Source organism: Ictalurus punctatus, chromosome 15 (assembly GCF_001660625.3).
Source record: "Ictalurus punctatus breed USDA103 chromosome 15, Coco_2.0, whole genome shotgun sequence".
Classification (NCBI taxonomy): domain Eukaryota; kingdom Metazoa; phylum Chordata; class Actinopteri; order Siluriformes; family Ictaluridae; genus Ictalurus; species Ictalurus punctatus.
This window is the reverse complement of record NC_030430.2, coordinates 15,293,848-15,321,809: the sequence shown is the minus strand read 5'-3', so window position 1 is coordinate 15,321,809 and position 27,962 is coordinate 15,293,848. Positions and strand designations below refer to the sequence as shown.

Genomic DNA, 27,962 nt, shown 5'->3' with positions numbered 1-27,962 from the left:
ATGAATATAAAGATTTTTTAAATACTTTGATGCAAATCCTTTGTAGTCAATGTCTGCCTGAAGTCTAGAACCCATGGACATCACTAAATTCTGAGTTTCCTCCCTTTGAGATGCTTTGCCAGGCCTTTACTGTAGCCATCTTCAGTTGCTGCTTGTTTGTGAGTCTTTCTGTCTTCAGTATGTGGAAAGTATGCTCAACTAGGTTGAGGTCAGGTGACTGACTCGGGCATTTAAAAACATTCCATTTCTTTGCCTTGAGAAGCTCTTGGGTTGCCTTTGTGGTATGTTTTGGGTGGTTATCCATCTGTACTGTGACGCGCTGTCCAATCAGTTCTGCAGAATTTGACTGAATCTGAGGAGAAAGTGTAGCTCTGTACACTTCAGAATTCATCGTGCTACTTCTATCAGCACTCACATCTTCAATAAACATCAGTGACGCAGAACCACTGGCAGCCATACATGCCCATGCAATAACACTTCCTCCACCATGTTTGACAGATGAAGTGATATGCTTTGGTTAATGAGCCCTTCCTTTCTTTCTCCGTACTTTTCTCTTCCTATCATTCTGGTATAAATTAATCTCTTTCCAGATCTGCAAATTTTTAAAGATGTTTTCTAGCTAAGTCTAATCTGGACTTTCTATTCCTGAGTGTTACCTGTGGTTTGCATCTTGAGATAAACCCTCTTTATTTACATTCATGAAGGTGTCTCTTGATTGTAGACATTGACAATAATGTGCCTACCTCCTCGAGAGTGTTCTTGACTTGGCTAGATGTTGTGAAGGGGTTTTTCTTCACCAAGGAAAGAATTGTGCGATCATCCACTTTAGTTATCTTCAGTGATCTTTGAGGATTTTCAGTGTTGCTGAGCTCGCTTGTGCATTCTTTCTTTTTAAGAATGTACCAGATTGTTAATTTGACTACTCCTAAACTTTTTGCTATCTCTCTGATAGGTCTTTGTTTTTGTTTTTTTCAACCTAATGATGATGGCCTCATTCACTTGCATCACCTCTTTGGACCACATATTAAGAGTTCCCATGAACAGCTACCAGATGCAAATTCATCACTTGGAAAATTCACCACAAATGCAAATTCATCAAGTCTAGACCTTTCATCTCCTGAAGATTGTCATAAAATAACGAGAAACTACTCATTCAATTGTCCAATTACTTTTCAGCCTCTGAAAACAGAGGGACTCTGTAAAAATGGCTGTAATTCCTAAACAGTTAATGTAATTTTTTTGTTAAGCCCCTTGAATTAAAGCTGAAAATCTACGCTTCAGTCATATCTTGACTGCTTCATTTCAAATAAATTGTGGATTTGTTGTGACACATTTTATATGGTAAATTGCCAATAAAGGACAGTAAACATTTGGACAGTTTGTGATTACAGTTAAAGGACAACAGGAAAACAATGAAAGATGTCCAATTTGACGTGACAATTTAATACTTAAAGTACATGTTTTAACATGCATGGATTCAGCATTGTGACGTTGCACACAGTGCAAATTCTTTGTTTTTAATCTAGAGTGAATATATGAATAATTATTTTGCTACATGATGGACTAAAAGCTGTCTGCATATTTGTGGATCCTATAGTGGGCTACAGTACATGGATTAAACTTGTCCTGACCTTGACACTACCTGGAATGATCTTATATTGCAAAAAAAAAAAAAAAAAATAGCAGAATGTATAAAACAACAATTTGGTTGATAAGTGTTACATTACTATTTTCCCTTTTTCTCTCATTACTGAGTTTGGTCATACAACAAACAATGAAATATATGCAGCTTAATTAACTTATAGCACTGGCATCAGCAGTTTAGAAGAGTTTGGAGCTTTGTCAGTCTTCTACTTTGTAAGCTAGCCTGCAGAAAGTCCAGTGGTGCTCCACTGTGTTCTCATTGGCACGCTCGCTCATGTGGTGGACACGAGTGTTTCGGATTGTGAAGCCCTGTTTAGTGATGTAGTCCATGAGATGAACCCTTAGAGATACCTCTTGATGGTAGTCACAAGGTCCGAAGGTGAAGGACACTTGACAGTCTCTTGTGTCCATCATGTGTTTATTCCACTTGGTGAAATTGTTGGAGATTCCCTCCAGCAGCGAGTGCACTTTAGTGGTTATGGTCAGCTGGGTGATGATGACAGCTACTGGGTTTGAGTACTTAGAGAGTTTGCGGGTACTGGAAAGCTCTACCACCTGTTCAAAGGTGTCTAGAGGGTACAGTGGCTTTGGGTCATTGAGGCATTGGATTAAGGGCTCGATCTGATAAAAATCAGCTTCTTTACGCAGGAGATCCATCTCTGTGAAGTCGCCTGGCAGAGTCAGTTCAGATGTGCGCAGGAAGTTCAGTATATAGCGGAACAGAGTGCCATCCCTGTCAATGAAGTAGTGTCCTTGAGTATCTCGCGTGGTTGGTAAGTCACCACGGAACATGGCACCCAGCATAGAGTCAGGGTACCGCTGGAGCGTGGATATCGAGGTGGTGTAGAGGTGGCCTCCAACATTTAAGGTGACTGGGTGAGTCATCTGAAAAAATAAAAGAATGGCCAGAACACTGAAGACAACTACATCTAATAGATAAGGGGGGTTATCTCTAGAATGTTTGGTCAATTTATACATATATTTATTAAAAAAACCTAGTTCATTTGCTCTTTTATCAAGTACACCTACATATAAATGCACTTTGGGGTATATAATTAGTGACTGCTATCCCTCTGTTGCTATGCATAGTTTGTCACCCACCCTTCATGCCCATATGACCAAGCTTGTCCTTAGTAACACCAATGATCAGATCATATATTATTTGTGTGGTGGACCATTCTCAGCACAACAGTGACACTGGTATGCTATTGACTCAATTCTGCATGAACCGAATGAGTCAGAGTCACACACACACACACACACACACACACACACACACACACACACACACGGTTGTATCACTGCTGTGCTGAGAATGATTCACCCAAAGAATATAATATCTGGTCACTGGTGGTACAAAGGTGGTCACTTTCAAATGATGTATATAGGAGGTCTAACAAATTGTTCATTTCAACATATAGGTGATTTTTATCATGGGTAAGGCTGTTCTTAAGAATAATGGACAATACACTAAATATATCTAATAATGTGGCTTCCAAATGTATAAGATGAATAGATGAGATTAGAATATGGGCTCATATATATATATATATATATATATATATATATATATATATATATATATATATAAATAATATATATATATTATATGATAAGTAGGCACATTATTATTATAGTGTATAATAATATTTTGGTGAGTTCATTGAGCCAGAGAGTTTTAATTTCTTAACTTCATACACACAGAATCCATGTGTATTAAAATTCTGAAGCAAAATTAGGACTAACGCATGGACCCCAAGAATCCCCTTTGAGAACCATGGGCTTGGAGAAACATCTCTCAATAGTCAAGACCACACAATATAAACTCACCATATGCCCCCAGTCTCCATTATCCATCTGATAAGACTTTACAGACTGCTCAGGCTCACAGAGAAAGTAAAAAGATCTGCAAAGATTTACACGATCACAGCCCGAAACATAAAGATATCATACTATATAATACACTGCCTTTACAAACACAGACATGATGATTAACTTTCAAATGATGAGAACAAAAAGGTGAGGATTACACAGCTGCACGTTAGCATGCCAGGTAACGCAGGGTGTAACTTTATGTAGCTAATGCTATAATTAAAGGATCTGCTAAACACATCCCGAAACCCAAACACACAGCTAGTAGGTAGGTTAATGTTTACTTCATGTGTAAATTAGACATAGCGCATAGCACCAGAACGAATGTTTACAGTGTGTATAGGTCTGCTAGCGTGCATAACTAGCTGTACTAATATCCGTGGCCCGTTCAGGCTAATACTAGTAGCTGTATCTATCTACCATTGAAAGCGTCCAGTCGGCTGCTGTGCACACGATGTAAATTAATAAAAAATAACAAAACATTCAAACCACACTTTCCTCGTAGTTTAGAGGTGAAACAAACACACTCTTACCTGTTAGCACTGTGGCTTATTCTGGTTTAAAAGAAGGTAGGAGAGATGTTAGCATGCAGGTCAAAGCCTGCAGTGACTACAGCTCAGAACCGGAGCAGCTTGGAATCGACAGTCATGTGACCGACACAGCGCAATGCTTACGTTAATTCAACATCCGGGTAACTGCAATAACACGTAACACATCTGTGCCGTAAACAGCCCACGAGTCTTTCTTGAGGAACGTTATATCTAAATTAGTCAAAGGTCAGAATTGTTCCCACTATAAGAAACTACACACAAATAGGCAGTGTTTCAAATATGAACAAATGCTTGTCCAACCAAGTATGTAAAAAACCCCAACAATTTAAATGGGGTGTACTTATTTTTTCCACATGACTGTATATATATTAGGGGTGCAACCAACGATTATTTCCATATTTGATTAGTTGACCGATTCTACCACCATTTTTTCATTAATTTAAAATAAAATCCACAAACTGAGTGTTACAAATATAAACTTCAGACTAAAACGTTACACAACTGTGTAATATGTGTAATAATATTTTGAGATACTGGATTTTTGATTTCCATGAGCTGTAAGCTGTAATCATTAAGAGTAAAATAAAAAAAGGCTTGCGATATTTCACTTTATGTGCAATGAATCTAGAATATATGAAAGTTCCACTTTTTGAATTAAATTACGGGAAAAAATAAGTTTTTCCACAATATTTTCAGTTTTTCAGATGCATCTGTGTGTGTGTGTGTGTGTGTGTGTGTGTGTGTGTGTGTGTGTGTGTTAGACATATGTGTACCATTATATTTATTTAATTAGAGCTTTTTATTCCTGAACATCCACAGTACACAAACCAGTTAACTGCTTTAAAATGCAGGCTTGATTTAATTAACAGAATTGTTAGTTGTTATAAATTGCAGTTAGATTCAGTATGAAATCATACTTATTTTACAGTTCTTGAACTTTGGATTAAGCCTATTTAATTAAATTGGGAAATTATTGGGTGTGAGGGGGCATGGTGGCTTAGCGGTTAGCACGCTTGCCTTGCACTTCCAGGGTTGGGGATTAGAATCCTGTGTAGAGTTTGCATGTTCTCCCCATGCTTCGGCGGTTTCTTCGAGGTATTCCAATTTCCTCCCCTAGTCTAAAGACATGCAATGTTGGCTGATTGGCATTTCCAAATTGTCCACAGTGTGTGCATGATTGTGCCCTGTGATGGGTTGGCAACCCGCTCAGGGTATCCCCCACCATGTGCCGTGAGTTTCCTGGGATAGGCTCCAGGCTCCCCCACAACCATGTGTAAGATAAGTGGGACAGAAAATGGATGGATGAATTATTAGGTGCAAAACCTTTCTAACATAATAATAACTATAACAACTCCATCTTTGATAGTAGTTGAACCTGATCACAATGTAAATTCATAAAAAAAAGAAACCTCTATGCTTCACTGACTGATGAGGGTTACTAGGCCCCACTTTGCAGACCCTGTCAATAACATACAGTATCTAAATATATTTCATACTGCATTAAAATGTAATTTCATTTAGGATAACAAAGGGATAAAAAAAAATATCATCTACCTGTTATCATCTTACTGCCTTGTCTGAGAAGGCACACCTTCACACAGGCAAACACGAAAGACACATTAAAGATTAGCTAAATAATTTGTCTATATGGAAGCCTTAGAATTTCTTCTTGATAGTGGTATTTGGCAAGCTCTGCTGAGAGATGATGAAGTCTAAGATCAGTTTGGCAGTGCGTCTCGGTCGCTCCATCACTACAGAATGGCCACAATTCTCCAACAGGTCCATACGACAGTTTGGCAGAGCTTCAGCCAGCAAAGATGCACCAGACACATCCACTACCTGCAGAGAATCTCAAAAAGGTGTGTGGGTGTGTTTATGGGTTTAATGACATAGGGGTTGGGAGGTATAGTGAGCTAAACGTACAACTCCGTAACAAAAGTTTAGGGATAATTATATCTAATTAAGTAAAATTGTATCTATATAGGTTTTCAAGTGTCCCAATGACTGTTTCTGATATATTTTCAAAGAGGGTGCCTAGACCTAGAATGATAATTATTAGCCTAGACCTAGACCTAGAATAATAATTATCACAATTGCTATAGCCTTTATTAGTTCATTAAACCACTGTTGAAATACCGCACCATGTTATTTCTACAACATTGCTGTAACATTTTTTGTGACACCATATATACTGGTATAGCATGACATTAACTATATCGGGTACGATGATTGGGTAACTTGTCACTCGCTTAATACAAAAGTAGAATTTCTGACATTACATAGCCATCATGGGCACACCTACCTGGTCCTGCTTTCCCCAGATGACTTGAAGAGGGGTGGTTATCAGGTGCATGTGTTCATGCAGAGCATATTTGGACTTCTCCTTCATAATCTCCATAAAAACTAGTAAATGTTTTTAAAAAATTAGGAACAGGGACATTATGTAACTACATAAATCTAAGTATTCCAATACCAGCAGAAAGCAAAGACTGAAGAGTGCATTCAAACTAACCTTCATGATAAAAGTCATTGTGTGGAAGTCGTACATCCACTAGTCCTTGAAGAATCTAAAAATATAGTAAATGGTATCATATTAGGCATATTTGAACAGAATATCAAACCAAACACACATCAAAGTTCACCCTTGAAATCCAGGAAATGTGTACCTGTTGGGGGACTTTGAAGCGTACATGAGAGCAGAGCTTCAGCATGTCTTCCATCTCTTGTGGTGTAGCTGGGATGAGAGAGATGCCAAGCATGTTCTCACTGAGCTCCAGCTCATGCATATGGTTATCAAAGTTGGTCTTGGAAGAGTATTTTAAACCTTGAGGGGTGGAATGAGTATGCATAATAGGTTTCTTATCCAATATATAATTTAAGAGTAAAAAACAAAACAAAACAGATAAACACAATAAGTATATTTACATGTTAAGCAAAGGCAGTATTGTAAGTAGCTCTCAATGTGTGATATCATAAAGTAATTTATTTTACAGTCATGAGAAAAAATAAGTACACCTCATGGAAAGTTTTTTTAAACACATTTGGACAAGCAAAAATTTGATCCTCTTTGAAACAGTGCCTATTAATAAAGTTGATACACTCTATTAAATGACATAAAATTGACATTTTGTAGTAATTTTCACAATTTAAATGAACAAAAAACAGATCAGTCACATGGAAAAAGTAAGTAAGTCCTACATTTATCACATTCAACTACATTCAAATCCATAAAATTTGAATCAGGTGTTCAAGATTGCATGCCAGTGATTAGAACCTGCTTAGGGAGTGTAGGTGGAACCTGTCTTATTTATACCCCTCTCATATGTAGTGTCTGATCTTCTCTTTGCTACTGAGGTGTGTGGTGTCATCATGCCAAGATCTAAAGAGTTCTGTAAGGCCTTCATAAAAAAGGCTGTGGATGCCTGTGAGTCTGGGATTTAAAAAGATCTCCAAATTATTTGAAATTCATCATTTCACTGTAAGGAAAATAATCTACAAATGGTGCAGAATTCAAACAACTGTCAATTTGTCCAGGACTGGCTGTCCCAGCAAATTCAGCCCAAGAGCAGACCATCTGATGCAAACAGAAGTCTCAAAGAACCCCAAAATTTCATTACAGGATCTGCTAGTAAGTCTTGCAACTGTTGGTGTCAAAGTGCATGCTTTGCACAAATTTGACCTGCATGGGAGGCGTGCCAGGAAACAGTAACAGCAGACATGTTTTGTGCAAATAGCTTTTCAGGAGAAGCATCTCATACCAACTGGGAAGCACAGTTGCTGCAGGGACTGGACAGCTTGCATTCATTGATTCAACAATTAATTCTGCATCTTATCAAAGAAGCTTGAAGATAATGTGAGGCCAACTGTCCAAAAGTTGAAGCTGCACTGAAAGTGGACCTTTCAACAGGATAATGGTACTAAGCACACTAGCAAATCTACAAAAGAATGGCTCAAAAAGAAGAAATGGAGGGTTATGGAATGGCCTAGTCAAAGCCTGGATTTGACTCCCATTGAAATGTTGTGAGGGGATTTGAAACTGACACTACATGCAAGAAAACCCTCAAACATCACGCAACTGAAAGAATATTACATGGTAGACTGGTCAAAATTTCCATCAAGCCTGGTGGACAATTATGCAAAACGCCTATAAGAAGTTATTTCTACTAAAGGGGGCAATACTAGCATCTGAGGCTAAGGGTGCACTTACTTTTTGTGGTTTTGTGATTTTTTTTCAAGTATATCAACTTCATTAATAGGCACTGTTTCAAAGATGATCAAATGTTTGCTTGAACAAATATGTCAAAAAAGCCAACAATTTCCATGGTGTGTACTTATTTTTTCACATGACTATATATGCCAATTCATAATGCCTATAAAGTATTTATGGGATATTGCCCAAGCCTAATAAGAATTATTGTTCTTGTCTAGAACTAGTACTTTATTAAGCGTTTTGTATGTGCATTATACATTGACAGAAATAAACTTGTCAAAGACTAACCAGTTGGACAGATGAGTGTCATACTACAGAGGTCAGAGGGGTAGCAAGCTGCATACACTCCCGCTACATTTCCTCCCATTGAAGTGCCCACCAAGTGAAATTGTCTCCGGTTCAGATTAATAGTTTCTACAAACTTAGAGACAACAGCAAACTGTGCAGATAAATTACAGACTGTTTAAAGTTTATGTTCTGGACACTGGAGCAGTAATTCAAGGTACTTTAATCATTGTCCACCTCCAAAAAACTGAATTGAAGGGAGCTTTTCAATTCAAAGCTCTTCCTCCATCCATCCATCCATCCATCCATCCATCCATCCTTCCACACACACACACACACACACACACACACACACACACACACACACACACACACACACACACTATGGACAATTTGGAAATCCATAATTAGCCTACAGTGCAGGCTGGGGGAGACTGGGGAGGAAGCCAGAATACCCAGAGGAAACGTGGAGAACATGCAGGCTCTGTGCACACAGGGCAGTCAGGATTCAAACCCCCAACCCCACAACCTTTAGCACATTTGTGAGGCACACATGCTAACCATTTCTCCCCTTGTTTTAATGTCGCAATGAATTTATTATAAATGCTTTAGCAAAAATGCAAATTCCAACATGCCTACCTGCCGTATTCTCCTAACCTGTCCCTGGATAGAGTAGTCTTCTACGCTGGTACGTGTTGTCCCCTCATGCCCTGGCATGTCCACGCACAGAAGGTGTAGATGTTTTGGAAGATACTGTATACAGTATGGAGTAAAATTGTGTTACCTCGATTCTTTGTTCTCAGTAAAGCAGCAAGTCTGAATTACACACCTTAATCAAAGAGAGCCATGTGTCTTTGTGTGCAGAGAAATCATGCAGCATGAGGATGGATGGCCTGACGCTAGGCCTCCCTCTGGAAGAGTAACAGAATCGATATCCTCCACAATCAGCATGGTACACCTGCAAACCCAGGGTGTGCCTCCAGTACCTAGCAAGCAATAATAAATAACTAAATAAATAATGAATCTTATTTAAATGACAGCTTTGATCCTGAATAAAATAATAAGATAAAATAATAAGATAAAAATGAAAGTAAAAAATGTAATAAAACAATCTTAGAAATAAAAGATGACTGCAGGGTTTGGGTAGTTAGGGTTGCATAGACCAAGAGTTTTCTGACTATTACCTAAAATAGTTCTACATGAAACCCTTTTTTCAAACACTAAGAGATCTAAGAAGAAGCTTTATGGGTTTTAGATTTAAGAGTGTACAAGAGATGTTAAAAATAGATGAAGGTTCTTTGGTTGTCCTTCTAGGGAAACCCTTAATGTAGAACCCTACAACAGAGAGAACACTTTTAAGTAGAACATTTTTAAGTAGCTAAGAATGAATGATACAATGTACCCTTAAAGAACACTTTTTGTAAGAGTGTATCTAAGAATCTAGCATTTCAGCACAGTTTTCTATTCTACAGTTACACTTTAGGAAAAAAGCTCTCCCAATTACACTATCCTTGGTTACTGAATACTATTTTTGGTTCGTTGAATGGTTGAGTTCTAGCTTTGAAAAGTAGGTTCTACTTTGCTGAACTGGAAAATCTTTGTAGTCGAGTTCTACATAGAGCATTTGTAAGGCTTTATCTAGAGCAATAAATCAAAGGATCCTTAAGGGCCAGATTTAATTAAGTACAATGTTAAAAGGTATGTGTTATGACTGTACCATGCAAAATCACTAAAATACAAATAAATGTAGAAATATATATAAAATGCAAATAAATATTAATGTACTTGTTCATTTACAAAAGAAAAACAAACTTACAGTGCAATTGGTTTATTTACCAGTAATAAACTTTGATGAGTGATGAAGGCCACAGCATAAAGAATGCCATGAAAAGTAAAAGTGGAACAGTAAGCGTCCCCAAAGCAATCGCAAATAAGGTCAGTACATCCAGATCCATAGCAGCTGAACAGTGGACCGCCAAGCCAAGAAGAACTCTATCTATAAAACAAAGTGGATGTAGTAAAACAGACTCCAGACATTTAGTGATGAAAGAATTAGGAGTAATCCTAAATGCTACAATATGTTTTATATTATGATCTAATGCTAACTCTGACATTCAGATCAACGTACGATGTTGATGGGGGAGGATTGCCTGCATCTCTCCGACTAATCAATATATGTAACCCAGTTTTGTTTTGTTTTTTGGATAATGTCATTACAACTTATTAATGCCCTTTGATTTTGTATGTCTGTTAGTGAACAGCAACAAAATGAAAATAAAATTATGCTTGCAACTTATGTGTCATGTTAGACAATAAACTAATAAGAGAAAATGGTTAACATAAAATATTCCAACCTATTAAACATTACTGCACAGGTGAATAATGGCTTATTTACTTTTTAAAACAAACAAAAAACTGTCATTTTAGAGCAATGAATCACTGCAGAGAAAAACATTTATAAACTTACTTGTACTGTATTATTCCCTGTTCAACTGGATTCAATACAGGTTATCAGTAGGACCCCACTTGGATAACAGCTGAATTTTCCATTAAAATCCCATCATGCCTCATTTTTTCCTTGTCGCTCTACATGGTTTTGTATGTTTTAGATGCTGCGACATCCAACAATGAACTGAGCTCACAGGAGACAAATGTAGGCAGCCGTTCTTGGTATCGCTGTCACAGAAATAATTTAATTGATTAGATCAGATCAATTCAGATTGACAGAATGGTCAGGATTCCCATGGTCATATTCTTCTTTCGCTCCAAAAAATGTTTAGGCTAATATCTGTGTTAATTTACTTTAATTTTATTTCATTTTATATAGTAGTGAAGTAAAGCTGAGAAAGCAGCCGCAGTCACAAGGTGTATGGACAGCCTGGCCGCAGACGTAGGTCAACTGAAGTCAATGATTCTGGAACTGAGACTGCGCAGTGTGGCCTGGGCTTATTGATGCATGCTTTAGTTAGAATGACACAGCACGAACAGGTCAACTTGAGCCACATGCCTACCATTAATACCTGCATTGGGTCACCCGTGGTGTCACAGGATGAAGCTGTATGCTTGTATTGTGAGTCTGAAAATTTCAAAACAAGTATGGCCAAACAGACTGGCTACAGTAGATCACTGCAACCTGGTTCCACACTGTAACACCCATTGTAATGACAGCGGCTTTCATTTGATTTGAACTAGTTCTTTAAAACCCTCACCTTCTGTATGTTAAAGGTGACAAATGCATGCCATGTAACCACATGACTGATTCACTCCATGGTCTTTTTGCCAATGACAATCATTGTGGTTCACCCTAGCGGAGTCAGACAGACACTGGAACAAACATTGCATCTGGTCCCACTGTATGCATTTCCATCTCTACCTGTGTTCCCAACTGGACTGAGTATTGTGACCTAGCGATCCAGGAAATACTACTGCAAGATCCCCTAGTACACAGGCCTTTTAGAGTGATTAGACTAGATTTCTAATCTCACATAGAGTCTATGCACACAGATGTCCAGAAGGCACATATGGATTTTGGAATAGTGAGGGGGATGTTTGAGAAAATATAAGTTTTCTTTCTTTCTTTCTTTCTTTCTATCTATCTATCTATCTATCTGTCTATCTATCTATCTATCTATCTATCTATCTATCTATCAGAATAATATCTGTATTCCCTTATACCATATTTAGAGAGTTAGAATAAAAAAAAATCCACAGCAAATAAAATTAAGGATTTTTTATGATGCTCTTTTCCTATTTTTTCCTCACAACTTGACCTCTTGTTGAAGCAATTTACAGATTATTTGAGAATCCAGAGAGAGGGCAGTAACACAGTTATAAAACCCTTATATATAAACTTATAATTGCCAACTTTAGAGGGTCAAACTGAAGATATACTATAATGATTTGTCTTATAAATGAACAAACAAATATGTTCCAATAATTCCTATAATATGATAGTCAATTTAATGCAAATGTGTAAAGTTTAAGAGCTTATTCTATTAATTTTATCGCACAGTTAAATTTTACAGTAGAAAAGTAACTAGTAGATTATTCGAAAAGCATGATGCGAAACGGATGTAAGAATGACTTAATTCATCTGATCAGTAAATATCGCCATCTACTGGCGTGATAGTGCGACTGCAGAAGTGTTTGTATTGGCCCAAGCACAAACTGAGAATATGAGAAAACATCTCTGGTATATCTGATAAATTCAAGGTTCTAGGTTCTTCCTTTATCGCATACATATTACATACATGTAATGTAATGAAGTGAAATGTTTTCTCAAGTTGTATTCTCTCACTGTGAATTATCAGTGCTTTAAAAAATATTCCATCTAGTCTAAGACACAATTCTATTTATATTGATTAATACAGAACCATTATAAAATTTATTTTGAATTCAGAATTACACAATGCCTTAGATATTTCCTCTATTATGCTCTGCTCATTCCTTGCCAGGCTACAGGCTCTATGGTGGTAAATGATAAGATAAAATAAGATAAGATAAGATAATGCTTTATTAATCCCCAGATGGAGAAATTAAGGATGTTATGATATGATGTTAGAGAAGAACAGTGTAAAAACTATCTTAAAACACCAGCTTTAATATTATATATATATATATATATATATATATAAATAAAATGTCATCTAGCACCCCCCTTTGTTCCAGCACTACTTCAGTACCATCTGTCACAAAAGGAGAAAAGGCCTAAGGTTTATCTAGTCAAATGAACCTATATCTCTTTGTAATGATCGCATCTGCTAGTTTCTACTTCAGGGAGATCAGTAATAGCAACAGGAATAGTTATAAGATGGAGGTACATTGCACCTGAAGTGTGACTAATAATATTCAGCACTAAAAAGTGCATACAGAGCACTAACAAGCTCAAAGTGAACAGATGCAAAGTGAGAATGGCTGCTGACTCACAGAGACCTTGGCTGAGAACTGTCAGAGCTCAAGTTGCAGTATTTTGGGTGTTAAATTAGTCGACTTACGCACCGAAAGGCTTCTCATCTGTACTGTTCCTCCACAGGCATATAAGGATTTAGGAGCAGTAGAGAGACACTGAAAACACAGATACAGTATGGCATGCATCTGTCACATACCCTCGCTCACCAATTATTTGATACTATAGAAACAGCCCTTTGCATTTTGGCTTAATCATGAGAGACATGCATCACACACACAGAAAGTGGTACTTTGGAATAGCCTATGCACCTGTGAGGAATGTTTTTAGAATGCTACAGGAGGGCTAACATCCATAATCTGTAAAGCATGTGTTCTTGTGAAGAAATTTGAGTGGATCTTATCTTACAATTTGAAACTTTAACACAGTACTTAGCCATCATTCACAAATTCTGTCTAGGTTTAATCATTGCACTCAGAATCGTATACTGTTGGTTAAATATGCATTAAGAACACAACAATAATATACAACTATCAGCCATAACATTAAAACCACTGACAGATGAATTGAATAACAAGTGAGCATCAGAGCTGGACCATGGAGCAATGGAAGAAGGTGGCCTGGTCTGATGAATCACATTTTCTTTTATATCATGTGTGTCATGGGGAAAGAGATAGCACCAGGATGCACTATGGGAAGAAGGCAAGCTGGCGGAAGTAGCGTGATGCTCTGGGCAATGTTCTGCTGGGAAACCTTGTGTCCTGGCATTCATGTTGATGTTACTTTGACACATACCACCTCCCTAAACATTTTGCAGAAGTACACCCCTTCATAATAATGGTATTCCCTAATGGCAGTGGCCTCTTTCAGCAGGATAATGCGCTCTGGCACACTGCGAAAATTGTTCAGGAATGGTTTGCGGAACATGACAGAGTTCAAAATGCTGACTTCCTCCAAATTCCCCAGATCTCAATCTGATCAAGTAAATGTAGGGTGTGCTGAGCAAACAAGTCTGATCAATGGAGGCCCCACCTTGTGCCAGATTTAGAGTCCATGCCTCGACGGGTCAGAACTGTTTTGGCAGCACAAGGGGGACCTGCACACTTAGACAGGTGGATTTAACGGCTGATTGGTGTATTAAGATAATGTATAATTAATTTATGAAAGAAAAGGCTCACAATGGAATGAGGCATATTTGTTTTCCCATCTCAAGCCCTGGATTAGGCTTCAAATCCATCATGACCCTGACCAGGATAAAGTAGTCAATGAAGTTATTTTATATATCACTAGGTAGTGAGTAAGGAGGACCTGCTGTGTTTGTTCAATTTTGTGTGGTATATGAGGCCAGATACCAGGGTAACTCAAGGCAGCTTGGTTTTGTTTAGTGACTTTGTCCTTAATAAAATCTGAACTTCAATGTATTACTATGCAAAACAAGTACAAGCATGAGAAACAATATTCACCAATTAAGATATTTTCATCTTTATTTCCATTAATATTTGTTTAATTGTTGCAACAAGCAAACTTTTAAATCTCTCAGCAAACATCTGTACAAGTAACAAATTAATCGCTTCAAGTGTCTCTTTGAGACGAATTAGTGCGCTTAACTTTACGTGTAGTACTTTGTTAATTCTTTAATACTTAAAAAGCTATAGAACATTGACACACGGTGCATAGACTTTTTTTTTTTGCAATTTTAAATTAAGATAAAAACTGGCAACTACATAAACAAGACATGAAATCCGTACAGAAAGAAAGAAAGAAAGAAGAAGAAAAAAACAGAACAGAACCATTTTCATATTGTGCACGACTTCAAATGTGAGTAAATGTTTCAAATGTATTATTGCTTTCACTATAGTGAATTATTAAAATAATTATTGAAAGCTGACTTTTTTTTATAGCTGATGATGAGATCAGTAAAATGGGCTCATTTCATTATGAATTCAGTAAGTCAAATGAGTATAATATAAATGTTTTGCAGGAACAAAACAAACATTTAGACACATTAAAGTCTAAAAGTCTTTGCCTTTACAGAAACACTGCAGCTGCATGGGGCTTGGAGCTGATATGGATCTGATACCCTATATAATTAAACTAAGGCCTTCAGCATTCAATATTACAGTTACAAGGTGCACTAATTCTCACATAAAACCCTCTTATACTAAAAGGGCAATATGTCTGTATGGTTGGAAATGTGGGTGTGTGGTTTTTTAGTGCTTCATAGTGCCAGATATTCAGGTTGAAGTCTTTGTGATCACATAGGCTGTGACAGCAACTGTTACAGCGGCGACAGGCATCCACCTGATCCATCTTTCCTGATACAGCAAACACACAGATAACACTCCAGTCAGCATTCTCTCTTCTGTCAGAAAACATTAACCCACAACCCCCCCCAACACACACACACACACACACACACAGATGGAAATGAGAATAAGACACTAAAAGCCAAACACAAATTAAAAGCGGACTGAAAGCTAGCATGTTAGGAACAATAAGCCTACAGCCTACAAGTAAAGACAGAGAACTCTGTTAACATGACAAGGAGTAAAAGACTCATGTTACTTGATTTTTATGCAGACCTGGAATAATAAAAACACAAGCATTTTAACAATGAACTGTCAGTGTGTGCTTGACAGAGGTGTTTAGTTTGCACAGGCTGAGCATGGCGGACCCAAAAGCAGAGAGATAAGAAGCGAGGGGACAGAAGCACTGTGTACCTTTCTACCACAATGGGCCGAAGCACCAATACAGCAAAGCCAGGACAAGGCCGATGACTACGGCTAGGATGGGCGGCAATAAAGACAGCTAAAGGAGGCAAGGGATATTACAAAAATCAACCTGGGAAGACTGACTGGATTCGACTAAAATGATGTGCTATCGAGTTTCAATGGGAGAAGAGAGAAAGCTACTCTCTTCAAGCTAGGCAAAATAGACAAAAAAAAAAAAAAAAAGACATTTATAACAATGGAATCAAGTAAAATTGAAATAAAAGCTTGCATTAAAACTATAGAACAATGTCATAACATCAGGGGCGTGGTGCAACATGATCTCTCCTCTTGAACTGTCCCTATTGTCAGAACCCTGTCCTGAGCTAGAACAACACTGTGACACTCACTTGGTTGCTTTTCTCCTGCAGAGACTTCAGGCTAGCTTGGCAATGCTGCAGTTCCAGTCCGAGAGACTCCTTCTCCTGCTCTGCCTGCTCACACCTCTCTTTCAGGCCTGACAGCTCTGCTTGTGTCTCTTCATACTGAGAGAACACAGGAAAAAGCAATATAAAGAGAAGGAACAAAGTGAGAGAGAGGTCAAGAGCATGTATATTGGAGAGCAGAGATAAGAAGAAAGAGACAAAGAGCAAGAGAGAGCAACGACCTTTGTAAAGTACAAAGCTATAATATTTTCACCTGAAAAACTTGTGGCATTATCAGCATACCTTTATCTGTAATGTTTGCACATTACATTTACATTATTGCTTTACATCCTGAAATGGAAAACAGGATTTTTCCAGTTATTATTTACTCATTGCACCTTACAACAAAAACTAAAGAAAAAACTAGCAACATAATAATAATAATAATAATAATAAAAATAATAATAATGTTTGATAAAAGATCACCCTCTTAGAACATCACTTAACTTAATCAGGTATAACTAATCACTATATTATATACATTATACACACACACAAACAATTTTTATTAGTTCAGAATAAAAACAGCTATTCCTAGTGCATTCAATCAAACTCAACCAATCTCCTATGGATGGCAGGGCAATTTCAAAAGAACTGCGATAGAGTGTGATCATCATATGCATGTGACAACAGTATTGCAATATAAAAAAAGCCACTCCTCGAGCCTCATATGAGCTTTGCTAGAATGCACCTTGAAAATTCTGAAGCCAAACAGAAAAAGTTGATGCTATGATTAGATGAGACCAGCGTTGGCCTCAACACCAAACGGTATATCTGGCAGAACGTTAATACAGCTAAACATCTAAAGAACACTATGTTTACAATAAAGTATGGTGGTGGTAGCAGCATCCTGTTTTGGAGATGTTTCTCAGCAACAGGGAATGGGGCACTTATCAGGATAGAAGAGACAATGGATGGAGCAAAATACCAACAAGCTGTTAAGGAAAACCTGGTGCCCTCTACCAGACAGAAGATGAAGATGGGAAGAAAGTTCATTTCAATTCAATTTTATTTGTATAGCACTTTTAACAATGGACATAGGTTCACCTTTCACCATGACAATGATCCAAAGCATAATGCCAAACTGACCATGCAGTGGCTGATGGAGAAGAAAGTAAATGTCCTTGCATGGCCTAGTTAGAACTTAAACCATTTTGAAAAATCTGTTGAATGACTTCAAGATTACAGTCCACCAGTGGTCACTATCCAATATGATTGAGCTTGAACAGTTCTTTAAGTTAGAGTGGGCAAATATTGGTCAGTCTAGGCATGCAAAACTGGTACAGGCTGTAAATGAAGTAAAAGGTGCTACTATGATATTTTAAACATTGGGTGGGTTGGGATCCTTTACTGATCTCAGTTTTTTTTTTCCTTTCACTTACATGTTTTAAGGTGCAACGAGTAAATAAAGCTGGAAAAATCCTCTTTTTTTTCCGTGTTTTCATTTCAGGTTTTAAAGCAACAAAATATTTGCATTGTGAAATGTGGTGATTTCTTTCTATACTCATTGTAAACTTGCAACTTTCAATGCATGCATTCATACTAGCCATGAAAGTCCAGTTATACAAAATATATTGTAATCTATAACAAGTCCCACAAGTCCCACAAAATTAGGTGTAATCGGTGTTTAAATTTTTTTTAATTCATCATCTCCAGTATATTCTCTCTATTTACTAGATAGATAACTCTGTTTTGGAGCATGTTGATGATTTGCTCAAAAATGACCCCATCCCGTACTGACACTATCAGTCTATAGCCTGGATTATAGTTCTGCACCTTTATATTTGCAAACACTTGAGTACTGCGAGCGAGTGGCTGCATGTGTATCTGCAATCATACTGCCACACAAATTGAACATGTCCACACAGAGGTTGAAAATTAAAAACTAAAAGCCTCAGAGTTTAAATGGAGAATAAGCAAAGTAGTGGATGTAATACAGCTAACAATCATTAATTCCAGGTTCCGAATACTGATACTATGCTATTAGGTATTAAAGTTGAGCAGATCCTCAGTTCGGGATTCAAAGAGGAATCAAAGAAGCTTGTGAATATAAAAAGAGCACACACTAAAAGAGAACAAATAAGAGAAACTACCCCAAAACTTTAGCTGGCTAACATGAACTGAAACACTATTATTAATTATTATTTATTGCACTTTCCAGACACTTTGTGCTCATTATTGCACCGCATAATAAATGTATCACTCTGAAAACCCTTGATGAAATCGGCATCACAATGTCTTGCCACAATGCCTCATAACAACACTTCCGGGAATGCAAGCAGACACACCTCCATGTTTCAAATCAATGTTCGTCTGAAGTCTGGTTGACACACAACACCATACATGCAGTGGGGGAAATAAGTATTGAATGAGTCAACATTTTTTTTTTTTTTCCAGGAAATATATTTCCAATGAGGCTATTCACATGAAATTTTCACCAGATATCAGTATTAACTCAAGAAATCCAGAAACGTAAAGAATTCACAACATTAAAGTCCATAAATGAAGTTGTGTGTAATAACGCAGAATGCGAGAGGAAAAAAAGTATTGAACACACTAACTGAAATTTATTTAATACTTAGCGGAGAAGCCTTTGTTTGCAATGACAGCTTCAAGACGCTTCCTGTACGAAGAAATTAATGGGTGATGAAAATGTGATGAAAATCAGCCCCACACCATGACGCTTCCACCTCCATACTTCACAGTTGGTATAGTGTTTTAAGGGTGATGTGCAGTGCCATTTCTTCTCCAAACATGGTGTGTAGTATAACAGCCAAAAGTTAAATTTTGCTCTCATCTGACCAGACTACACTCTCCCAGTATTTCAGAGGCTTGTCCAAATGAGTTGTAGCAAACTATATAAAAAAAAAAAGCTTCGACATGCCTTTTCTTTAGTAATGGAGACTTGCGGGGTGAGCGTGAGCAGTGGAGTACATTGCCTATTGTTTTCTCTGTGACGATGGTACCTGCTGCCTCCAAGTGTTTCTGGAGCTCTTTCCGAGTGGTCCTTGGCACTTGGTCTACTACTCTTCTGACTATTCTTCTGACTCTCTGGTCAGAAATCTTGTGAGGAGCTCCTGTGCGTGGCCGGTTGATGACGGCGTGATGTTGCTTCCACTTGCAGATAATGGCCCGAATGGTGCTTACTGGGGGATTCAGAAGTTTTGAAATACGTCTGTATCTGATTCCATCAATATGTTTTGCAGTAATAAGGCTGTGAAGGTCTTGGAAGAGCTCTTTGCTTTTACCAATCATGAGATGTTTCTTGCATGACACCTTAGTAACGAAAAGCCTTTTTATAGAACATCAATTTACTAACCCAGCTGATTTAATTTGCACAGATAGGGGCATAATTACTTACAGATTTCAGCTGGTTCCTTGCCTTACCTTGCCTTGGAGAACTGCTTTTTCTTAGCGTGTTCAATACTTTTTTCCACTTTATAACACACAATTTTATTTATGGACTTTAATGTTGTGAATTCTTTATATTTCCAGATTTCCTGAGTTAATACTAATGTCTGGTGAAAACTTCATGTGAATAACCTCAATGGAAATATATTTACTGAAAAAAATGTTGACGCGTCCAATACTTATTTCCCCCCACTGTACACACAACACACTGTTAAGATTTTGGTGGCGTGCATGTCAGCACATGAGTGTGCGCTTACCCATAAACCCCTATGTCCTGACCCTGTGGCAGAACATATACTGACATATGTTACACTAAACAACACAACACAAAAATAACATAAGAGAAATTAAGTGGAGAACATCACAGCCACTCAATTACAACATGATGCTGGACTAAAATAAATTAGGAATTCCGCTGATAAATTTTGATCCTACTCCTCAGTGAAAGCAAGTCTAAGAAATGTCTAAGAAACAGCAATGCCCCTAGGAAAAAAACACTTTCTGTGTATATGTGACGGGGGCTCTGAATAAGGAACGAGTGCTGCTTTCACCTCCTTCTGCAACTCTTTGGTCCTGGTTTTGCTCTGCTCCAGCAGGCTGTGAAGCTGGCTGCTGTTTTTCTGGTGCTCCTCCTGTGCAGCACTCAGGCATTTCTCAAGGTCAGCCCGTGTCTTCTCCAGAGCCTCTGCTGTGCTGCTCAGACCTGCACTCTGCTTCTTACAGCTGCAGAAAGCCAAAACCACATCACACGTCTGTACTTTATGTACCGAGCTACCTTTCTGAAGGACTTTCACAAAGTGTCATTTAAAATAGTTAGGTTTAGCAAAGGCTTCTTTTTTTAAACCATTGTGATATCAAGTGGTGTGACATGGACCTGTCTAGCTCTTTTTCCAGTTGCTGCAGTTTCTTTAGAAGCTGCTCTTTCTCAGAGCGTAGGGATGTGCATTCACTCTGCAGACTGCTCTTCTCCTTCTGCTGCTGGGCAGCCAACTGCTCCCGCTCTGACCGGAGGGACGTGCACTCCCTCTGCAGGCTCTCGCAGTCCCGCTTCAGCTTCTCCAGTTCACTGGCTGAATCACATACACACACGAAATAGCAAACACTTCAGGCAAACGCATACACAATAATAGGGGGAAATACATTCGAGCGAGGGAGAGAGAAAAAAGGGGGTGGGGGACCACACGCGCACAAAAGCTATCCAATTACATTACTTATGCAGTCACAGTGGGTAATATGAATCATCACTCTTATTAGTGTTATGTAAAAAGTATTATTTTAAGCACACGAAAACAATTTAGGGCAAAATGCTGCGCGCACCCACCCAACACACACACACACTCCTATTTACAGTCTGTCTTTAAGCCTTCAAAAATGCACATCTCTCATTTTACAGATTCTTACTGAATGACTAATTTGTGGGTTCCGCCAGTCTACCCCTGTCCTAGTTTGTTTCTGGTACCTAACAATCAGTATCTCACATAGTGTATTTTAATGATCCACTTCCCTGAATTACCTACTCAATCCACACACAAAAAAAATAAAAAAAATAAAACCCCAAACACATTTTGCACTCAGCACTCATATCAGAGGAAAGAAGGTGAGATTGCTGCAGTTTGAGCTTCAAAATTGTTCATCTAGCAAGCAAGAGAGCTGCTGCACTAAGAATGCCAATTGGCTATTTTTAATGCAAAATGTTGAGGGTAAACATTTTGGATTTTAAGAATTGAAACTGTTATTATGCAGGTTTTTATGGCACACTTCACGGTACAGGCAATGTAGTGCCAAATGTTGGTGTTCAATTGGAGATGTTGCCACTCCTCAACAAAAATTCAAGTACTAGACAGTGAAATACATGAATCTTCTCTGTGGAATGTAGGAGATGTGACTCACTCAGAATGGCCCAACATAGAGGAGATCCCTGATTTATGGCTGATTTTATAACTTGTACAGTGTGTGATTGTAACTGAACTGTCAGATACAAATGTGCTCCCTCAGTTTGAATCTTTGCTGTCCAAACAGGAAAACTGCTCAGCTACTTAATAAACTATCATCAAAATGTAAAGTGTTAGATTTTGCTAGAACAATATACAGAGTGTTTGGTTACACACAAAATATCTGTAGAACACCTTTTTGGTTTAATAATCGGCATTTTTTTCCTCCAGAAGGGTCCAAATCGGCCATTTTCTACCAGATGATCAGTGGCCATTGTTTTGGTGCATCCATTTATTATTGCACATGGACCTCTTAGCTCTACATTCCACCTCTCCAAATTCACAAACTGATGTGACCAACTATCACTCACAGCTTTTCATATGATAACAAGCAATATTTTCCCAATGAGGTGTAATGGGTGTGCAAAACGCACACACACACACAAAAAACAGAGCAGCATTCCTACTGTGCTGCCTGCTATAAAAGCCTTAGGATTTTGATGCATGTAATTTCAACTTTTTTTTGTTTTTTGATACACTCTTTTCAGCTCAATCTTTTCAAGTCGTATAGTATGAGTAAACATTCTCTGGGATGAATGTTAACAGCATCAGTTCAGTTCTTATCAATTTGGGTCACTTTACCAACTACAATGACCTTTGACAAACAAACTAATATTACACTGCTGATAATGGTAGCTAAAGCTAAAATCTATAATAGGGTTAGGCCACATTGATGTGCATAGTGTGAGTGACTGTGGTACCTTGCTGTTTAGCAACTTTGTCTCTCTGCTGGTTCTGTTGCTGGTGATTGGCCTGCAGGCTGTCAATCTCACGCTCGTACTTATTTGCAGTCAACTGCCACTTCTCCAGCTCAGTAGTTAGTGTTGCCAGGTTGCCCTTTAGAGCACTGACCTCGTGCTCCCGCTCAGCTGAAGCCTTCTCCATGCTTCGGCGCAACACCTGCATTTCCTCTTGACCTGCATGTGCATCCTGTCGCATACTCAAAATAGTACTGTCCTTCTGGTCCCTGAGATTTTCCATTTCATCCTGCAACTTCTGAAGCTTAGCTTTAGACACAGCAGAAGGATCCACATAACATAAACATCCAAATAACATAAACACACAAAACACCATGCTAGATGAGATCTGCAATATACTACATATAAACAGAGTTATTCCCCTCACACTTACTCTGAAGAATCTTCATCTGCTTTGCAGACTCCTCTGTCTGATGCTTGCTGGCCCGCTTCTCCTCCTCTAGAAGTCCTGTAACGAGTTACACACCATTAAGGAAACCCTGTAGCATAAAATATTGGATATTTAAATATCCTTTAAATATGGGAATGCACTACAGTTTATTTATTTATTTATTTATTTTAAACATTAAAAATCTTCTTAAATAATGCTTTTTAAATATTTATTATATATGTGGGCAATTTCAATACAACTAATCTCAGCTTAACATTGCACAGCATTATATTGCACATATCTGCACATTATCCCAATCATAGTCAGACTGTTTCTGCCACACATCTTTATATCCTTACACTATATTTTTATACTATTTTAACAAATACTTTCCCTTTTTCTAACTTTATACAAGTAAATTCTGGTCTATGTAAACTCTATTTAACATCACAGAGAGCTGTAAAAAAAACAACAAAAAAAAAAAAACATTTCACTACACGTTGTATTATGTGTGGTTGTGTGTGACATAAAATTTGAATTTGATTTCTGCAGAACAAAAGACTGATCAGCACCCACAAATATTTGGTGAAGTCTGCCATATAGAGAACAACAACTTTTTAAGTTTGTGCATGTGGCTTGCTTTCGCAAATTTGCATCACCGGTTTTCAACTGGCTACAAGTGGTATGCAGTGATTATCTTATTGAAAGAGTCAGCTACAGCCAAGCCCCCAGGCAGAGACAACCAGGTTCAGGGCTAGTATATCCTGGCACTTCATGATGTTATCAATCTTCAGAAGAGCCACTAGCCTACTAACTGCAGAACAGCCACAAAGCTGTTGATCTACTGCTGTTTGCACTAAAACATCAATGATCTACCTGCATTATATTTACTCATTTAGAATAAAATACACATCTGTAGTTCTAGTGCAAACAGCCTGTTGACTTCTTATGTAATTATACAATCATCCCACTTCTGCCTGCCTCCACAGAAAGTTGTACAACTCAACATTTTTATATTATACACACACACACAACTATATGTAGTAGGCTACAAATTAGTAGATGAATGTATACAGTTTATCATAAACACGATAAATCAGTTACTGAAGATGAATGAATGAATGAACATAGTAAATGCATCATGCGACCCTGTGAAAGTCCTGTACGCGCTCATGTTAATCAACCTAGCGTTTCTTTGTCCCACAAGCTTCATACATCTTGCACGAGAGTAAAAAAAAAACAAACACACCTGCAACTCTGTTTCTGAGTCTCATTGGATCTCAGTTTGGATGCATACAACTAACACAACGATGGCACAAATGCTTTCTAATTTGCTGCTGCTAAAAGTTGAAGGAATCATGTTAGTGTCTAGTACAGTGTCCTGTACACTGAAGGAAAACCTGCATGGCCTTTACCTTGCAGCTCCACACACTTCTGCTTGCCAGCATTGGCCTGATCATGGGCCTCCTTCAGCTCCTGGTTAAGGTGCCTGATCACCTTCTCTGAATCGCTGGCCTCCATGGAGCTCCGAGTCAGCTCATCTGTACAGATATTTACACCAGAACGACTTGTATGGAATGATCAAATGATTTAAGGTATGATATGGTTAATTTATTTAAAATAAAGCAACCTCATCAGAGAATATTTCAACATGCTAGCAAAGGATAAGGTGACCACATCATTACCTTTGCCAAATTGGCTATCACAATCATTTCATCTTGATACATTACCTGGCATTTCTGTCCTCTTCCAGAGTTCATACTTAGACTGGCCACAGGTTAAATATAGATCAGAATGAAGTGCAAGATAATTTCCCCTGAGGTGGGTAAATGGGCCTATTCCATGAATTAATAAGTTAACCCAAAATAGATTTACCCTAAAAAAACTCATCTCAGTTCTAAACTAGGGCCCTGGTATATAAAGGGTGGATTGCCTCCCCCCCACAAGCTGCTGCTTAAGACCTGCACAGGAATTTTACATAAACTTACCACAACTTTAGTAACTAAGACAAATCAGCACATCTACACTGTTATAATTAGAATATTTTTAGCTTGAGTTTTCTAAACTTAACTGTGTCTTCACTTAAAGTAGGAATTCTCCTCAAACTGGGTTGCGCAGAATCAGGCCGTCCTATCGAGTGCTTTAAAAAGACATGACCTCATCCTGCACACGCCAGAACCTGCACCATAAATGGTGATTTTTAAGGGAGGTATCAATGCAATCAGTGACAGGAATTCAGAAAAACAAGCCTGCACATATCCTGCATGAGTCAGCTGTAATAGCTCGGCAAACACAACCTCTGAACCCTACGGGGAGCGCGATCAAGCGAGGACATTAAGGATTCATGAATTCCTGAGTTGTAGGACTCTCAGTCCCCCTCTCATCGGTGCCACTCTGGATCAGGCACTGGATCAGCTCTCTGCAGAGGGAGGACACAGAGGAACACTCTGGCCTATATTAGCTTAGAAACTGAAAATATCCTTGCTTAAGCTGCACCCCACGCATTGCATTACATCCATGCAGAATGACTGCACAGGTCAGTGCACTAAATGCACTTAATGCCAGAGTTCCCAGATCTTACCTTACTTACATACACAACAATGTTTACAATGTAATCAAAAGATGCTTTCAAGACACGCTTAGAAAGATGCAGTCAAACCTGAACACACTTTAGTGTATTTACTTTTGTAGCAAGTTAAATATATGTTTTGTTTTGTTCTTAGTGTTAAGAGTTGTAGCTGCTTGAGGTACCTTTGATTAGAGAAACTTTATTCAGCGGGTCCTTCAGCTGCTGAGCCTCCATTTATTCCTCCTGATCACAGGACTACGAAGGGACACAACACTGTGGACATTCATTAAAAACTAGCGTTAATTAAACATAAATATATTGGCATTCGACCCCTTTTCACTGAGCCACTCCTTATTCATCAGTTTGAGACGATGAAATTATGTACACAAAGCTAACTAAACCAGACTCAAACAAAGTTTAACAACGTATGGACCACTGATGCACAACATTGCCCAACACTAACTATAAAATACGATAGTCTATGCTTTTATTAAAATATACCATATAATCCTTAGAGCAATCGATAATGAGTGTGAAGGATACCTGATGTTCAGCAGCCGTTAGACGTCGATGAAGGTGCAGCAGAGAAACTGCCTACTGAGCTTTTTACAATCTGAATCCTCCACACATTTGCTTTTCTGATGGAGCCGTTAGACGATTCCATTTTTGAGGAGAGGGGGGGGGCGGCAGATATAATATATTTGGATTCTCAAGCAGAGCTTCTGTTATAGAGAAAGCGACAGAAAGAATATTCAGAACCGCAAACTGAAACTAATGAACACTATGTGGGTTATTGTTATTCGTAAAACGTGGAAGTTTGCGTTTAGGCAAACACTCATGTTCTACCCTGGAACCGCGTATTTGGATGCCCCGTGACCCACATGGTCATACATCCGAGCCGAGGCATCCGATGGAGGCTGCAGCTGCACTCCAGCACACTCAGCCTCATTGTTTCACCAATGCACTCGAGTAGGCTACATCAGACAAGGGGGTTACTTGTGTGCTTGTGCCCTTTGTCCCTCTTACGTCATGGGAGTCATCCCTACCAGATGACACATCACATATTAAATGTGCCAGCTGTAGTCTGATGATGTATTTTGAAATATGACATCTAAGCTGTAGGTTGTCTTAATTCTGTATGAACATTTTTAGATAGATGATGCAAATGGTCCTACGAAAAAAAAAAAAAAACAATTTATTTGAGCATGCACATCAGAAAGAAGATGCATAATAAGTAGATAATCCTAACAATACATATTTTACATTTTGTTAGTTCAAATGATATATGCAGGGAACGGTGGCTCAGTTGTTAGCACGTTTGGCTCACACCTACAGGGATGGGGGTTCGACTCCCACCGCTGCCCTGTGTGTGTGGATTGCATGTTTTCCCCTCACTTCCTCCGGATACTCTGGTTTCATCCCCCAGTCCAGAGACATGTGTTGTAGGCTGATTGGCATCTCTAAATTGTATGAATGTGTGTGATTGTGCCCTGCGATGGGTTGGCACCCTGCCCACAATATCCTGTGCCTCGTGTCCCAAGTCCTTTGGGATAGACTCCAGGCTCCATGCGACCCTGTGTAGGATAAGCGGTACAGAAAATACGTGGAAATGATATATGTGGCAAAACTAATTTCATGCTAGAATTATGCTTATGGATTTTATTATGTGTATTTTGCCATTGGTCACAAATGTGGCCAAGAATAAAACTTATTTTCAGACTTTTCTAAAATGCATATGCTCACATAGTTTGGAATATTTGGGATTAAGTAGGCTAATATCTGTAGAGCCTACAAACTCATCATCAACGAAAACATCCATTGGCACTATCAGACTGGCTGTTACAGGAAACCTCTCAAACCAGAGATCATATTAATCTGTGCACCTGGTGTTTTTTCTTGTAGTTGCATGTAATGCATCCAGTGATGTGGGCAGTATTTAAAAACATAATGTAATCTTGCACAGTATTCACAAAAATTTACCTTTGTTGTTCTTTTCAGACGTCAGCCTGGCACAATTATGGCATTTCTGCAAACATTTAATTTCAATGATATAAGAATTCTAAATGCTTTTCATCTCCTAGTTTAGGACTGCATGTAACAGTGGAGGTATAAAACATTTGGGAGATTATAAAGAAAATATAGTCTATATCATAAATTACACATTTTAAGAACGTGTTTAGGTTATGAATGTGAAACTAAACT

The 27,962-nt window shown here is 38.3% G+C and overlaps 3 protein-coding genes across 9 annotated transcripts; all 3 read right to left on the bottom strand.

Moving 5' to 3' along the window:
• Positions 1 to 1,422: 1,422 nt before the first annotated feature.
• On the bottom strand, positions 1,423 to 4,198 carry kctd6b (potassium channel tetramerization domain containing 6b). Of its 3 annotated transcripts, XM_017486297.3 has the most exons (3): positions 4,050 to 4,198; positions 3,475 to 3,550; positions 1,423 to 2,529 (listed from the first exon to the last, which is right to left on the bottom strand). In XM_017486297.3, exons 2-3 carry the CDS (start codon positions 3,499 to 3,501, stop codon positions 1,843 to 1,845), a joined length of 714 nt encoding a protein of 237 aa, XP_017341786.1. In that variant the 5' UTR covers positions 3,502 to 3,550; positions 4,050 to 4,198; the 3' UTR covers positions 1,423 to 1,842.
• A 669-nt stretch (positions 4,199 to 4,867) lies between these two features.
• On the bottom strand, positions 4,868 to 11,447 carry abhd6b (abhydrolase domain containing 6, acylglycerol lipase b). The gene is made up of 9 exons (XM_017486549.3): positions 11,030 to 11,447; positions 10,399 to 10,558; positions 9,392 to 9,548; positions 9,202 to 9,315; positions 8,566 to 8,698; positions 6,734 to 6,891; positions 6,580 to 6,634; positions 6,370 to 6,470; positions 4,868 to 5,906 (listed from the first exon to the last, which is right to left on the bottom strand). The coding sequence occupies exons 2-9, from the start codon at positions 10,515 to 10,517 to the stop codon at positions 5,724 to 5,726; spliced, it is 1,020 nt and encodes a 339-aa protein (XP_017342038.1). The 5' UTR covers positions 10,518 to 10,558; positions 11,030 to 11,447; the 3' UTR covers positions 4,868 to 5,723.
• Positions 11,448 to 14,926: 3,479 nt separating this feature from the next.
• On the bottom strand, positions 14,927 to 26,421 carry slmapb (sarcolemma associated protein b). Of its 5 annotated transcripts, none has more exons than XM_017488038.3 (10): positions 26,304 to 26,421; positions 25,943 to 26,033; positions 24,607 to 24,732; positions 23,195 to 23,269; positions 22,765 to 23,070; positions 20,947 to 21,142; positions 20,624 to 20,795; positions 16,587 to 16,721; positions 16,189 to 16,276; positions 14,927 to 15,783 (listed from the first exon to the last, which is right to left on the bottom strand). In XM_017488038.3, exons 2-9 carry the CDS (start codon positions 25,992 to 25,994, stop codon positions 16,193 to 16,195), a joined length of 1,146 nt encoding a protein of 381 aa, XP_017343527.1. In that variant the 5' UTR covers positions 25,995 to 26,033; positions 26,304 to 26,421; the 3' UTR covers positions 14,927 to 15,783; positions 16,189 to 16,192. The 5 variants fall into 5 exon arrangements, with proteins under 5 accessions (XP_017343527.1, XP_017343523.1, XP_017343528.1 ...); XM_017488034.2 differs by lacking the exon at positions 26,304 to 26,421 and adding an exon at positions 24,922 to 25,610; XM_053686387.1 differs by lacking the exons at positions 14,927 to 15,783; positions 26,304 to 26,421 and adding exons at positions 15,812 to 15,830; positions 24,922 to 25,610.
• Between the last annotated feature and the right edge of the window lie 1,541 nt (positions 26,422 to 27,962).